The 16,123-nt window shown below is 41.4% G+C and overlaps 1 protein-coding gene across 3 annotated transcripts in view; it reads right to left on the reverse strand.

Annotated features, from left to right (window-relative positions):
- The window catches only part of sobpa (sine oculis binding protein homolog (Drosophila) a), a 95,405-nt gene extending 84,730 nt beyond the window's left edge, over positions 1-10,675 (reverse strand). For all 3 annotated transcript variants that reach the window (XM_036575203.1, XM_036575201.1, XM_036575202.1), the window contains exon 1: positions 10,531-10,675. In XM_036575203.1, coding sequence (XP_036431096.1) covers positions 10,531-10,626 — 96 coding nt within the window. In that variant the 5' untranslated portion in view covers positions 10,627-10,675. The remainder of the gene's footprint in view (positions 1-10,530) is intronic.
- Between the last annotated feature and the right edge of the window lie 5,448 nt (positions 10,676-16,123).

Here is a 16,123-nt window from a genome sequence, read left to right on the forward strand (position 1 = left end):
TCGGATGCAAACCTGCAAAAAAAAACTGCACAAACGACCTGAAACCCAGCATTTAAAAGAATATGTTGCCTAAACTGACAATCTTGAAATGGACGTTTCAAAATAAAAGCCACATCTGACATTTTGCTTCCTAAATCAATGACCTAAATACATTTTTTAAATGTTGCACAAATGTCCAAATACTTTTGGGGCCACTGCAGTTTCCTTTAGTCACATTTGTGTAGTCAGTGTATTTTTAATAATAATTCTGAATCGTACCAAAATAATTGAATCAAATCAAATTGTAGTGAAATTTAAGGTTTCATGATTCACGAATCGTTTCCTAAAGAGTCGTGACTGAACTGAATCACTGTGAAATCAGAGATTTGCCGAAAACACACCCCGGCCTTTCAGACTGACCAGCGCTTAGCCGGAGCACCTTCTAGACACAGAAAACTTTATCTGGACTGACCCCACGATCCCACCCTGATACAGCTCAGCTCCTGCACTGTGATCACTCAGTAAACCAAAATGTTCCACAGCGTTTGTCCTTTGTACATTTTCCCCTCCTTGAATGTCACCAGATACATCAAAATACAAATAATGCTACATACATGCTACAAGCTAACTAACACTCCTGCACACTGAATTGATGCTGCATGAAAATAAGTCTATTGTTAAACTTCAACAACGTTATATGGATGATTCTACTGAACTGATTCAGAGTCAGAGCTGAAACACATTTGGGACTTTTAACTGATCTTGGACTTCAGACTAAAATCCCACTTTTTTTTTTTCAATAGATGATTGACAGTTCCATTTTGTCACTACCAAAACAATCAGAACACAATCGAAACTTTACCAAATGTTTCAGCAGTGACTGTTTCGGTAGAGACAATTTAAGCCCATTTTGAGCTCAAAAACGCCAGTACAAGACCGGCAAACACAGCTTTGAACATTTCCATTAAAATTTTAAAAAAGTTTACTTAACTGTAGAAAATATGCATTTCGGTAGTGACAATTCTTAATGTTCCACACTGATTTTCAGACTTTGGGGCACATTTACTTCAAAACAATGGGATCTAACTGCTCACCATGTGGCCATGAGGGACAGGGATACTGCCTCACTTCCTGCTCTAAAATGCAGGGGTGTGGCTAAAATAAGGCTCTGCCTATGGACTAAAACTCAATGGTTCAGAAGTGACATGAAAACATGAAGCACCACATTTTGAATAGCTTTTTATTTAAAAATTCAACCCATGATATATCAAAATCTTGCAATTTCGGGACTTTATAAGGAATGAATGCAGGGCCGTGGCTAAAATGAGACTAAAACTCTTTGTGTTTCGGTTGTGACATGAAAACGCAGGACAGCAATTTTATAATAACTATATTTTATTTAAAAATGAAACTCATGATGAATAAAAAACTTTCAATTTCACCCTAAAAGAATCAAAACGATCTTAAAAACACTGAAAATTACCAAAAAATGTTTAGGGGTTAGGGTTTGGGACAGAACAGAAATAGAAAGTACACTACAAACTATGATTTTGTATAGATTTAGCGTATTACTGTTTCTATTAATACCTTAGATTTAAACAGATCATAACATACTTTTATTTATTTTATTTTGTTTATCATATCTCATACTGCACTGCCACTTTGTTTATTTAGTTTATTTGTCCACTAATATCTCACATTGCGCTGTCACTTTGTTTATGCATCCATAAATGTCGAATTGTTGAAGGTAAACTGTACAACTGTTAATATTTATTGCGGCAGTCCATAGTCAGTAGCTCATTCACTGGAGGGACAGTCACCACTGCATTGTCTCCTGCATAGTGTTCATGCAACTACTTTGTATTTTTGTACTGCACATCACTCTTATTGTTTATTGTTTTAGCATATTTTATTCTATTGTTTATCTCTACTTTGTTTTTATATATCTGTAAATAGTGTACGTCAATACTTTGCTCCTGTTCATTTTGCACTTGTTTTGCTCTTTACTGTACTTTGTACTGCTGCAATAGAAGAATTTCCCTCTGGGATTAATAAAGTGATCTATCTATCTATACTCCTCGTTAATATCTAAGATCTGAACACTTCACTGGTTTTTAAATAGCTGTTTTACTGCAGTTTGAACTAATTCAGTAAAAGGCTCCACACACCAACCCCAGCCATTTAAACTGTGCTCTACTACCGCCACACCAACTTAACTGGCACATTTGACAAAGCTTGCTGGTTTGTGTGGGGTGTTTTGGTGAGCCTGTCAATCTTATAATGTCAGTTAGCGTGCATGTAGCAACTTCCACATTTCAACTACTTAATAACCTCTTAATAATTCAGGGAATCCAAAGAAACTCAGAGGAGATTATTGTTTACCACAGGAGACGGTAATGCCAACTTTATAGAATGCCATTCTTTAGCTGTGTCCCAATTCAGGGGCTGCATCCTTCAGAGGCTGCATTTAAAGGCCGATTGCGTCACAGCGGCGCGACGAGGCTGTCTCATTTCGAAGACTCCTTCATATGCGGCCGAGAAAGTGTGTCCTTCTTTTCCATGGGAATGAAGTATCCAACGGGTGGATCCCTCGCCAGCCAGCATATCCCGAGGTTCACTGCGTGCCGGCGAGGATTCCAGAACATGGCGTAGTCAGCAGAGGAAACGGCAGCTGAGGAGACACTCTAAATGTAAGTACTGGGTTTAAACTGGGTGCTGAGACTCAAACAGGGAATCCGCCGTAGAGCAGACCGTCTCATTTCAGTTTAGTCTTCGAGGGTCTACAGAGAAATATGCAGCCCCGGAATTGGGACACACTGTTTGTTTCCTTAGAGAAAAATAGCTTCGACTCTCAGCTCCTTATCTGTGTTCTGTGTTTTACACCATCAACAAAATGAAAACAAGGTGGTCATTCAGTGGTCTATCCCAGCGTTTGACGTGTGTACTTTTCGTGTTCTTTCCTGATAAAAACATTCATATCTGTTTCATAGCGGTTGCTAAATAATTCATAGTACCATTTCTTAATAATAATAACTGATTTAAGGCATTTATAAAAAATGTTCACCAATGTGTTTTTTAAATATTGCAACTACAGTGTAGTAAATGCAGTTCTGTTGTTTAGTTTCTCTGTAGCCTCCTTGCTGAGATTAGCCTTCAAGGGGAACCCCACCAATTTTTAAACATTTCTGTATAATTAAAGCATTGCGATGTAAACAGAGTCATTCAGAGTGGTTTGGTGTGAAACGCTCTGTTCTAGAGAAACTTACCGAGTCAGAATTGTTCACAGTGGTGGTGATAGGAACCAGACATCCACCACTAAAAGCTCCCTCACAGACAGTTATTTTGAAAGGATTTTGGCTTAAAATCCGTTCATGGTGGAGGGATACATGCAGAGCTTTCTAAGGCAAAATAGTCCCCAAAGAAAATTAATTTTATTCTGATTTTCCCATAATCAACATTCCATATAAACTCAGAAGACTCGTGTAGGTTCACTGTTGGTTTTGGATAGTAAATAAAATGTCTATATTTGTGTTATGGCTTTATTAGGCATCACAATGCCTGGTTCCCATCACCACCACTGTAAAGAAATCTGAGCTGCTACGTTTTCTTTACAGTGTACCATTTCACATCAACCACTCAGAATGCTTTTGTTTACATCCCAGTGACTCAACTATGCAGACATTTTTAAAAATTGGTGGAATTCCTCTTTAAACGGCTCCTCTTTGAGAGACACATTTGAGATTAAGGTCAAAGTATTGTAAGTATATGTTGTCAAAGCATGAGTACTGTCATTATCACAAACAAGCATATATAAAAATAATAAATATGTATATACACACATGTATATATCGCTGCTGTCAGAACAAAACCTCGTATCTACAAAATGGTAACTTTACAGGAGAAGGAAAAAACCTGCTTTACTTTTAATGTAAGTCAATGGAACCAGAATTTTTTTCAAGTCATTTTGGGACGTTTCTTTGGGTCAATTCATCACGAAATTTACACACAATGTAAAGGCCAACAGACAATTTTCAACAAATGTAAAAAACTGAAAATGGAGACATAATGTTCCACCATCAACGATATTTAGAAATAAATTATTATGAAATAAATATTATTTTAAACAAATCAGACAAATAAAAATGTTAAGTATATCTTCTCAAAGCGAAGAGCACTGCCATCAGGTCATTATTACACACACACACACACACACACACACACATATATATATATGTACAACATGCTTTACTTTTAATGTCAATGAACCCAGAATTTTGGGTTTCTTTTGGTCCATTCATAATTAATTTACACGCAATGTAAAGAGCAGCAGGCACTTTCAAATAATGTCAAAAACTGAAAAATTTGTTCACAGCAATATATGATACGATGATTTATAGTATATACTAGATATAGATATATATATATATGTGTGTGTGTGTGTATATATTATATATATATGTATGTATATATATATATATATACACACATAAGAATTATTATTATTAAAGAAACATTACTATTTATCATTACACTTTTTTAAACAAATCAGACAAATAATAATCACAAATTAATTAATCAAAGGCTAATTAAAGTACACAATGGGACATTGTGCATGGCCCACTTCTGGACTATGTCTAGTACAAGCAGCCAGACACGGTTACAGAGCATCACAGATTTGAAGCAGAATGTTTTATCTTATCTCTATATGTTTCCACATTATCTGTATCTGTGAATGAGGCCTGCTGTCAGCTGTGTGTTGCTCTCTGCTACACTGTACTATGCAGCACCATCAGCCTGAATGAAGTATGAAGATGAGCAGAACATCCAGACAAGCAGGAAATGTTCAGCGAATGGCAGCGTCGCTACGGGTGAAGAGAGAGTTTGGAATGACTGGTTCCTTTCCGCTGCTGTCAAAAGCGAAGCAAAAGCACTTTCCTCACTAGAACGCAGTCAGTAGAGCAGCGGTGCTGCGCGCCAAACGGGCACTAATGTCATGGAAAGTTAGCAATGGGAGAATAAAGAGTAAAATAAATAGAATCTACAGGCTTCACTGCATCTTTAAACATGCTAAGAACATTTTGACCACTGAGCTAATCAATCAACCGACCACCTCCACTACGCTACAAAACAGCTACCTCACAAACGTGCATGCAGTTTGATAATGAACAAAATTAGTGATATAAATAGTAATAAACATTTCTGTCCAGCTGAGCAACACATGAGGTTCATTAACATCAGACAGAGTTACCTCAGGCTAGCCTGAAGGAGGTAGCACAAAGATGCAAAGAGCTCACAGGAAGTCGCACAGAAATAAGCTCAATCTCACAAGAAGTAGCACTAAGGTGCACAGAGCTTGTAGGAACTGGCACAGAAATGGCTCAAGCAGCACAGAAACAAGCTTGAGCTTAGAGGAAGCAGCACATAAACAGCTGCACCTCACAGTTAATAGCACAGGAGGTATCGCCAGAGCTGGTTTATGAGGAGCCTGGCCACTTCCTATTTCCCTTATTATATCAAAAACAGGACTGCTAAACAGCAGAAGGTGCCCGCAAGGAGTCCTCAATGAATGGGAGTAAATGGAGCTAAAAGGCTAAAAACGAAAAGTTAAAATAGTTTCTAATCACTCGCCCAGAACTTTTCTTTAATTTTAGACAGTAGAAGGATGGATTTCACTAAAAAAACAAAGAAAACTCACCTGTATGTTTCTTTTTTCTACAGTAAACAGGTTTTGGGCAGCTGAAGGGCGGGCGTTACTGCTAGTAAGTGCTGATTGATTGGTGAGTGGAGTAGCTCATTGGCCGTTCACACTCACTGACATCATGAACGTACATAAGGCGCCGTTTTAAACTCCTATAACTCGAGTTTAAAAGCTCTTAAAAATGTAACAGCAGTGTTAAAATGTTTTATGTGGTTCTCTGTCCAGGAAATTAATGTATTCTTTTACATTAAAAATGTTTGAGCATTTATAAACAATGATTTTGCTCAAATGCTCCATCTTAACCCATTCATTTTGGACTCGCTCAGGAGCGCCCTCTAGCGTTTGAGAAAACCAGAAGTGAAAAACAGAGCAGAGCAGTAATTCTCCTCTCTACAAGTTCTCTGGCAGCGCAAAGGTGCAAGGAGCTCACAGGAAGTAGCACAGAGACCAATTCGAGCTACAGGAAGTAGCACGGATGGGAGATAACTGGAACTATCACTAACTATCACAGCACAAACTTTACAAAAAGTAGCAGAAGTAGCACAGAGACAGTTTGGGCTTGCAAGAAGTAGCATCAGTGGAATTCCCCTCTAAATGGTTCCTCTTTGAGAGACAAATTTGAGATTAAGGTCAAAGTATTGTAAGTATATGTTCTCAAAGCATGAGTACTGTCATTATCACAAACAAGCATATATAAAAATAATAAACAGATATATACATATATACATATGTATATACACACACGTATATATCGCTGCTCTCAGAACAAAACCTCGTATCTCCAAAATAGCAACTTTACAGGAGAAGGAAAAAACCTGCTTTACTTTTAATGTAAGTCAATGGAACCAGACGTTTTTCCAAGTCATTTTGGGTCGTTTCTTTTGGTCCAATCATCACGAAATTTACACACAATGTAAAGGACAACACGCATTTTTTAACGAATGTAAAAACGGAAAAACGACAAAAATGGAGACATAACAGCAGCGATATATATGTATATGGAGATAAATGATTATGATTATTATTATTATTAAAGAAATATTATTTTAAACAGATCAGACAAATAAAATTGTAAGTATATGTTCTCAAAGCAAGAGCACTGCCATCAGTTTATTATTACACACATACATACATACGTACATATATATATATATATATATATATATATATTATTTATACATAGAGAGAGAGAGAGACGTGCAGAGCTAACAGAAAGTAGCACAGAGACAGTTTGAGTTTGCAAGAAGTAGCATAAAATTGCTCAGAGCTCATAGGACGTAGCACAGCCAGCTCAAGCTTACAGAAAGTAGCACAAAAATGCACAGATCTCAGAGGGAGCAGCACAGAGACAAGCCTGCAGGTAGCAGCACAGAAATGCGCTACAAGTTCACAGAGGGTAAAACAGAGACAAGCTTGAGCTCGCAGGAAGTAGCAGAAAACTGCACAGAGCTCACAGGAAGTAGCACAGCGCTCTCTTTAAGCACAGAGATCCTGAGCTCACAGAAAGTAGCACAGAAACATGCTGAAGCTCACAGGAAGACAGGCCAGCGTTTACGAGTCCATTAATCCCCGTCAAATTTTGGACTCTCCGCCCTTCGAGCAGCTCAGAGCGACAAAATAACAGCTCACAGCAGCATTCTGATGCCCCACGTTTCGTCTATAAGCAGAACAATTATTTTCACTTCAAAAATACTTAAAAATGCATTTTACTGAATTAAAAACAAGACGTCATATAGTAAGGGGAACCCCACCAATTTTTCAAAATTCTTATAAAATCATAAATAAAGTCATTCAGAGTGGTTTGACGTGAAATGGTTCACAGTGGCAGTGATGCACTGCCCCTGCATGTACCTCTCCGTCATGAACAGATTTTAAAAAATTATGTGTTTTAGGTCAAACTCTCCTCAAAACTATCACAAAACAATGTGTCAGACATCAGGCAGTGAATTCATAACCATTTCATATAGTAACTTTCTGTGAGGGAGCTTTTAGAGGTGGACGTCTGGTTCCTATCACCACCACTGTGAACCATTCTGACTCGGTAAGTTTCTCTAGAACAGAGCGTTTCACACCAAACCACTCTAAATGACTTAGTTTACATTAGTTTACATAATCATGTAATTATGCAGATAACTTAGAAAAACCAGAGGAGTTCCCCTTTAAGGAGATGCGGTCTGAGGTTTATTTTTATTATATAGTGAAGAAAAAGATTCTTCAACAATCTATAGGTTGAGGTGCAACCAAAAACTAAAGGGAAACCCCACAGATTTTCTAAATTTCTGTAAACAGAGTCATTCAGAGTGGTTTGGTGTGAAATGCTCTGTTCTACTGAGTCAGAATTGTTCACAGTGGTGGTGATAGGAACCAGACGTCCACCTCTAAAAGCTCCCTCACATGCCTGAGACACTAAATTATGATAGTTGTAAAAAGGTTTTAGACCGAAAGCTTTTTTTTTATCTATTCACAGTGGAGAGGTACATGTAGTGTTCTATGTCAAAATTGTCCCCAAAGAAGATATTTTTTACCCCTGGTTCCTATCACCACCACTGTAAAGAAATCTGTGTCTCTACAATCAACCATTTTCACACCAAACCACTCTGAATGACTGTTTACATCTCACTGATTTATGTGAAATTTTGAAAAATCGGTGGAATTCCCCTTTAACAATAAAGCACCGTGCACACAAAAACGAGACGTAAAATAGAGCATGCACAGCTGACAGCACACGATCCCCACGCAGCAGCTCATGTGCAACCTACAAACAATGAGCACCAAAAAAAATCACGCCGCGAGACAAAGCAGCTCTGCGCGGCCTGCAAAATCAAACACGAGCGCGGCTTTATCGCCAAAAAATCCGCGCAGCAGCGCAGCAGCGCGCACACAAAGCCTCAAATGGGGCACAAAACAAGGTGCATCCACCGAGCACTCGGGGGGGGCGGCTTACAGCCGACAGGGGCATCGAAATGCCTTCATGTCAGATGCACATCTGGAGTCTCCAGCACAGCTGGACGCACAAGAACACAAGAGCAGCAGAGGAGATGCAGCTCTGCTCGGAACCAAACCGCTCATTTGAGTCACTCACTGATCCGCTCCAAACCCAAACATCAGCGCTACAAACTCCCTCACACACGAGGAGCCACCGCGGAGCGGGCAGAGCGTGTTTTTTCTCTCGTGCCAACCGCGGGCTGAGCACCTTTTTGGGGCTGAGGGGTGGAAATAAATAAATAAATAAATAAATAAATAAATAAATAAATAAAGTCAACAGAATGGTGGAGGTGGTTGGTTGTGTTTGGGTTGGTGGAACAAATGTTGACCTATTAGAATCAAAGTTAGCCAAACACGCTCGCGCGCACGCACAGAGTGAATGAATGCCTCTCTATTTAGTGTTGAGGGTGGAGTGGTAGTGTTGCTGCTGGTCTCTGTGGAGTTGCTGGTGGGTTTGGTGCTGGTCACGGCTTGGCGGTGTCGGTACAGCCTGAGTTGTTATTGGTGGTGTTGGTCTTGTTGATGGTAGCCTATTGGTGGTGGTAGTGGTGGGACTGGTGTTTGTGGTATTGATGTTGGTGTAATTGTTGTAATTGCTGGCACCTGAGTTGGTATTGATGGTTTTATTGCTCTTATCACTGGCACTGACATTAGCGTTGTTGGCACTGGTGTTGGTGGTACTATTGTTGTCAGTATAGTCGCCATTGGTATTGCAGAACATCTGTTGTGCTGGTGGAATAGTGGTGTTACTGGTGGTAATGTTGATTATATTGTTGGTATTGCTGATGGTGTTGGTGTAAATGGTGTTATTGGTAGTAATATTGTGGGTAATATAGTCGGCATTGTTGCTATTAGCGTTGCTGATGTTTGTGTTGGTGGAATTGTTGGTATTATTGGTGCTAGTGTTGGTGTTAATGGTGGTAATGGTGGTAATATGTTAGTGATATAGTCGGCATGGTGGATTTTGGCATTGCTGATGTTGGTATTGGTGGATTAATTGGTATTACTGGTGCCAGTGTTGATACTGCTGTTGGTGTCGGTGTTGCTGGTGCTACTGGTGATAATGGTGGTAATATTTTCGATGTTGGTGTTGCCAGAGTTGATGTTGCTGATGTTTGTGTTGGTGGAATTGTTGGTTTAACTGGTGCTAGATTTAGAATTTTTGCTGGTTATTGGTGGTAATATTGTTGGTAATACAGTTGCCATTATTGGTATTGGTATTGCTGATGTTCATGTTGGTGGAATTGTTGGTATTATTGCTGCCGGTGTTGCCGGTCTTAGCGGTGATAATAATGTTGGTAGTATTTTTGGTATTGGTGTTGCTAGAGCTGGTATTGCTGATGTTCATGTTGGTGGAATTGTTGGTTTAGTTGGTGCTAATGTTAGAATTTTAGTTGGTGCTGCTGTTGATGGTGGTAAGTGGTGGGTTTGTGGTAGTACTGCGGGCATTCTTGGTATTGGTGTTGCTAGAGTTGGTATTGCTAATGTTTGTGTTGGTGCAATTGTTGGTGTTACTGGTGCTGAAGCTAGTATTATTGGTGTTGGTGGTATCACTGGCGGTGCTGGTGTTAGCTGTGGTGATGTTGCTGTTAGGGTTGGTGCTGCTGGAGTTGGTATTGCTGATGTTCGTGTTGGTATTATTGGTGCTAGTGTTAATGTTGCTGCTGGTGCCGGTGTTACTGGTGTTAGTGGTGTTATTGGTGATAATAATGTTGGTAATATTTTTGGTAGTGGTGCTGTTGGAGTTGGCATTGTTGGTATTAGTGGTGCTCGAGCTGGTGTTAGTGGTGGTAGCCTATTGGTGCTGTTGGCGTGATTGGTGTTGGTGTGAGTGGCGCGCGCGCAGCCGAGTCGATCTCGAGCCCTACCTTCATCTCGGCGTTGATCTCCCTCTTGACGGGGTGAGCCGGTTTCCTGCTCCGTTTGCTTTCTGGAGGTCTTCCCTCTTTCTCCATCTCGGCCATGGCGCGCGGGGCGTCTGTTGTGTCTTAATTCCTTCCTTTATTTCCCGGGTAGCAAAATAAAAAGCCCCCCCTTCCCTCCCTTGCCCTCCCCTGCCCTCCGAAAGCGGGCGCGAGACGCGTTTCAGAGTTGCGCGAGGGCGAACGGCGCACGTGCGCGGAGCCGCGGAGATGCTGCTGCTGCTGCTGCCGCGAGCGCGCGATGCCCGGTACGGTCAGCCATCTTCTGCTTTTCCTCTCGATTCTGAGCGTGTGTGAGAGAGTGTGTGTAAGCGAGAGCGCGCGCGCGTGCGCGCGTGCGTGCGTGGAGCCGAGCCTCCCTCCTGCTCCGCGAGCCAGCCAGACAGGGGGCGTGGCCAGACGCGCAGGGGAAAAGGGGGCGGGGCCTACTCGGTAACTCTATACGGTGCGCGGATCCCGGGAAGGCGATTGGGCCTCCCGGTTTTTTTCCACGGCTCAGTTTACACACACACACACACACACACACACACACACCACACACCGGACTCCACGCATTAGTAGCGCATGAGTGGAGCGCAGTGGTTGACGGTGGCACGAGACAGTCATTACAGGATCCTGATTTGATGTTAATTAAAGAGAAAGGAAGATGTGTGTGTGTGTGTGTGTGTGTGTGTTTGTGTGTATGTGTTTGTGTGTTTGTGTGTGTGCGCGCTCTAAGGATCATAACAATGTTATATATTAAACAGTCGGGATGCACCAATACAGAAAAAGTGGGCTGATATTTTTATCTGCAGATGTTGCAACATCTAATCCTGTAAACTGCAGCTTTACAAACACTGCGAAATGAATAAAGTACAGATGTTTTAGTGCAGTAACCCAGCGTCACCTAAACTCCCTCAGCATCTTCAACATCCTCAACACCCTCAACATTCTCAACACCCTCAACTCCCTCAGCATCTTAAACATCCTCAACATCCTCATCCTCAACACCCTCAACTCCCTCAGCATCTTCAACTTCCTCAACACCCTCAACATCCTCAACACCCTCAATTCCCTCAGCATCTTCAACATCCTCAACACCCTCAACATCCTCAACACCCTCAATTCCCTCAGCATCTTCAACATCCTCAACACCCTCAACATTCTCAACACCCTCAACTCCCTCAGCATCTTCAACATCCTCAACACCCTCAACTCCCTCAACACCCTGAACTCCCTCAGCATCCTCAACATCTTCAACACCCTCAACTCCCTCAGCATCTTCAACATCCTCAACACCCTCAACACCCTCAACATCCTCAACACCCTCAACATCTCAACACCCTCAACTCCCTCAGCATCTTCAACATCCTCAGCATCTTCAACATCCTCAGCATCTTCAACATCCTCAGCATCCCCAACACCCTCAACATCCTCAACACCCTCAACACCCTCAACTCCCTCAGCATCTTCAACATCCTCAACACCCTCAACATCCTCAACATCTTCAACACCCTCATCTCCCTCAGCATCTTCAACATCCTCAACACCCTCAACATACTCAACACCCTCAATTCCCTCAGCATCTTCAACATCCTCAACACCCTCATCCTCAACACCCTCAACTCCTTCAGCATCTTCAACATCCTCAACACCCTCAACATCCTCAACACCCTCAACATCCTCAACTCCCTCAGCATCTTCAACATCCTCAACACCCTCAACATTCTCAACACCCTCAACTCCCTCAGCATCTTCAACATCCTCAACACCCTCATCCTCAACATGCTCAATTCCCTCAGCATCTTCAACTTCCTCAACACCCTCAACATCCTCAACATCCTCAACACACTCAACATCCTCAATTCCCTCAACATCCTCAACACCCTCAATTCCCTCAGCATCTTCAACACCCTCAACATCCTCAAAACCCTCACTTCCCTCAGCATCTTCAACATCCTCAACACCCTCAACACACTCAACATCCTCAACACCCTCAGCATCTTCAACACCCTCAACATCCTCAAAACCCTCAACTCCCTCAGCATCTTCAACATCCTCAACACCCTCAACTCCCTCAACATCCTCAACACCCTCAATTCCCTCAGCATCTTCAACATCCTCAACACCCTCAACATCCTCAACACCCTCAACTCCCTCAGCATCTTCAACATCCTCAACACCCTCAACATCTTCAACACCCTCAATTCCCTCAGCATCTTCAACACCCTCAAATCCCTCAACATCCTCAACACCCTCAACTCCCTCAGCATCTTCAACATCCTCAACACTCTCAACACCCTCATCCTCAACACCCTCAATTCCCTCAGCATCTTCAACATTCTCAACTCCCTCAACATCCTCAACACCCTCAACTCCCTCAGCATCTTCAACATCCTCAACACCCTCAACACCCTCATCCTCAACACCCTCAATTCCCTCAGCATCTTCAACATTCTCAACTCCCTCAACTCCTCAACATCCTCAACTCCCTCAGCATCTTCAACACCCTCAACACCCTCAACATCCTCAACACCCTCAAATCCCTCAGCATCTTCAACATCCTCAACTCCTCCTCAACTCCTCCAAATACAGGAACAGTATGCTGATACCATCAACACCTTCAACATCCTCAAAACCCTCAACACTCTCAACTCCCTCAACACCTTCAACACCCTCAGCACCCTCAACATCCTCAACACTCTGAACTCCCTCGACACCTTCAACACCCTCAACATTCTCAACACCTTCAGCACCCTCAACACTCTCAACTCCCTCGACACCTTCAACACCCTCAACATTTTCAACACCTTCAACATTTGCAACACCCTCAACACCTCTGCTCTACTGGAGTTCAATAAATGCATAAAAAAAGTGAGAGAAAAAGAGAGTGGAGGGAAAGAGAGGATGAGGAGGGAAAGAGGAGAGAGGGAAAGAGATCACTGACTGTTCTTGCCTCAAATGTTTGCATAATTTCCAGATGATTAAAAAATATTACAGGAACATAATTATTGTCAAAAGTAAGCAAACTGAAATACAACAACTGATGTAAAATAATTTATTTCTGAGTAAACGGTGCATCATTTTACTCAAATACAGTCAGTGAAGCACTTTCTCGAATGGCATGAACTTTCTTTCTCTCCTTCTCTCTCTTTCTCTCTCTTTCTTTCTCTCCTTCTCTATCTCTTTTACTCTCTCTCTCTCTCTCTCCTCTCTCTCTCTCTCTCTTTCTCTCTCTCTCCTTCTCTATCTCTTTTACTCTCTCTCTCTCTCTCTCTCTCTCTCTCTCTCTCTATGTATTTATTTAATACTTTTAATGATGCTTTGTTTCATGGTATCACCAGATTGTGACAAGGTTCCAAACTCTCTCTCTCTCTCTCTCTCTCTCTCTCTCTCTCTCTCTCTCTCTCTCTCTTTCCCTCTCCTCTCTCTCTTTCTCTTTCCTTCCTCTCTCTTTCTTTCTCTTTTCCTCTCTCCTACTCTTTTTCTTTTCCTCTTTCTCTCTCAACTTCTCCTGCCTCTCCCTCTCTTTCTTTTTCTCCTCTCTCTCTCTTTTTCTCTGTTTCTCTATCTCTCCCTCTGTTTTCTCTTCCTCTCTCCTGCTCTTTTCTCTCTCTTTTCCCTCTCTCCCTCTCTCTTCTCTCTCTCTCATTTTGAGCAGAAGTCTCTTGCCCGTCCTTGAGCGGATCTCGGCGTCCCATCCCAGATCACTAGCAGATGCGGCCGAGCCCTGAATGAGCGCATTGTTTAACCCGGCTGAACATTATCCCGCGGTAAACAGTTACATTCTAGCTGAGGATACAGTTACTGCACTTTGATAGCGGAGGCGTATATAACAGGCCAGGCTGTGTTTTTCTCCCGCTCAGATTGCCTTTCACTTCCATTCGATTCCGCAAGCTCTTAGCACAATGTGGATCAAGTGCAAAGGAATATGGTTTGTAAACACGAGCGAGAGCTCTAATATGCAGTGACAAATAAGATTACAGGATGGAATTTTTGTCTCTCGGGATGGGGGGAAGTATGGTTATGAAACAAAACGACTTTTTGATCCCTGCGTATGTGTGTGTGTGTGTGTGAGGGTGTTTTTGTACATTTTCAGGACAAAAATGTTCTGACTTGTAGGCACTTACATATGTGTTAAACATAATATATATATATATACATATAGGACATTCGGTTTTGTAACTACTAACTCAAAATAATATAACATGAAACAATAACAATAAACAACAACAACAATAATAATAATAATAATAACTAGAAAAAAACTTTAAGTTTACTTAAAAAAGCCAGCTAATTGCAATAAAATGTGAAATTATGTGTCAGTGTGTGTGGTACATGTATACATTTATTTACTTTTATATACACACACACACACATATATATATATATATATATGTGTGTGTGTGTGTGTGTGTGTGTGTAAGCATCTTAATATATATGGGATTATTATTACATAGATACTTAAACATATATAATACTTTTGGAACATATTATTACTGTATATAGATACTTACATATCTATATTACATACGGAATGAATTATTACATACACATACTTACAACATCCTATACAACATGTTATTACACATAGGTGATAGGTGCTTTTTATATATAATACTTAAGGGACAAACCATTACAGTAGTTACTTCCACAAATATAATACATATGGGACGTACGTGTCACCCCACATCCAAACACTAAATAAAAACAAACCTGCGTGTGCGTGAGAGAGTGTGTGTTTGTGGCGGGGTGGGTGGATGTGTGAGAGAGAGAGACAGAGAGTGAGAGAGGAGAGAGAGAGAGTCTCCATTTCAAAAAGATACTTACGGGATTTCTACAAGAGGGGCAGTATTACAGAGGGAATTAGGAGCAGATATGAAACAGCTGGGCCGAGATCGTTCCCATTACACTCCTTTAGCAAAGATTACTCAAAAATAAACATTCGCTTCTCAATCACAGGCCCAAATGAAGCTTTGTGAAACCAAACGTACACTTGCAGAAGTCGCTGAAAGTGGAGCAAAGGCCGTATACGAGATATTGATCCGCTGCAGTCAGAACTCTCTTTAAACCGAACTGGATTGGTTCTGTTTACACTCTAAAACTGAGGTCGAACCAAAACACGGAAAAACTGGTCCTGGAGAAAAGGGAAATTCAGTTGAATGGGAAGGACCCGGGAGCGTGAGGAAAGGAATCTGCTTCCCAAAGCGGTTATTTCACTCTGTGTTCATGTGGGTGAGCTTCAGTCTGTGAGTTTGCAAATCTTGGAGATGTAAGCCAGTGAAAAAGAGGAGGGTGGACTGGGTTCTTCTTTCTGAAATGAAAGAATAAAATGGAGAAAATGCTCATTATTACAGTTTCAGGACACTCCACTCTTCTTCAAGGGTTCTTTAGTAAAGAAAATGGTTCTGTATAGAACCATGAACACTCAAAGAACCTTTTACATCATGTAAGGGCTCTTCAGCTTGATGGAGAACGTGCAGTTTATGGTTCTGTGTAGAACCTTTTTGAAAAGGGTTCTATAAGGCTTGAAAAAGGGTTCTGCTATTGTTATGATGTC

Source organism: Colossoma macropomum, unplaced genomic scaffold (genome assembly GCF_904425465.1).
Source record: "Colossoma macropomum unplaced genomic scaffold, Colossoma_macropomum, whole genome shotgun sequence".
Lineage (NCBI taxonomy): Eukaryota > Metazoa > Chordata > Actinopteri > Characiformes > Serrasalmidae > Colossoma > Colossoma macropomum.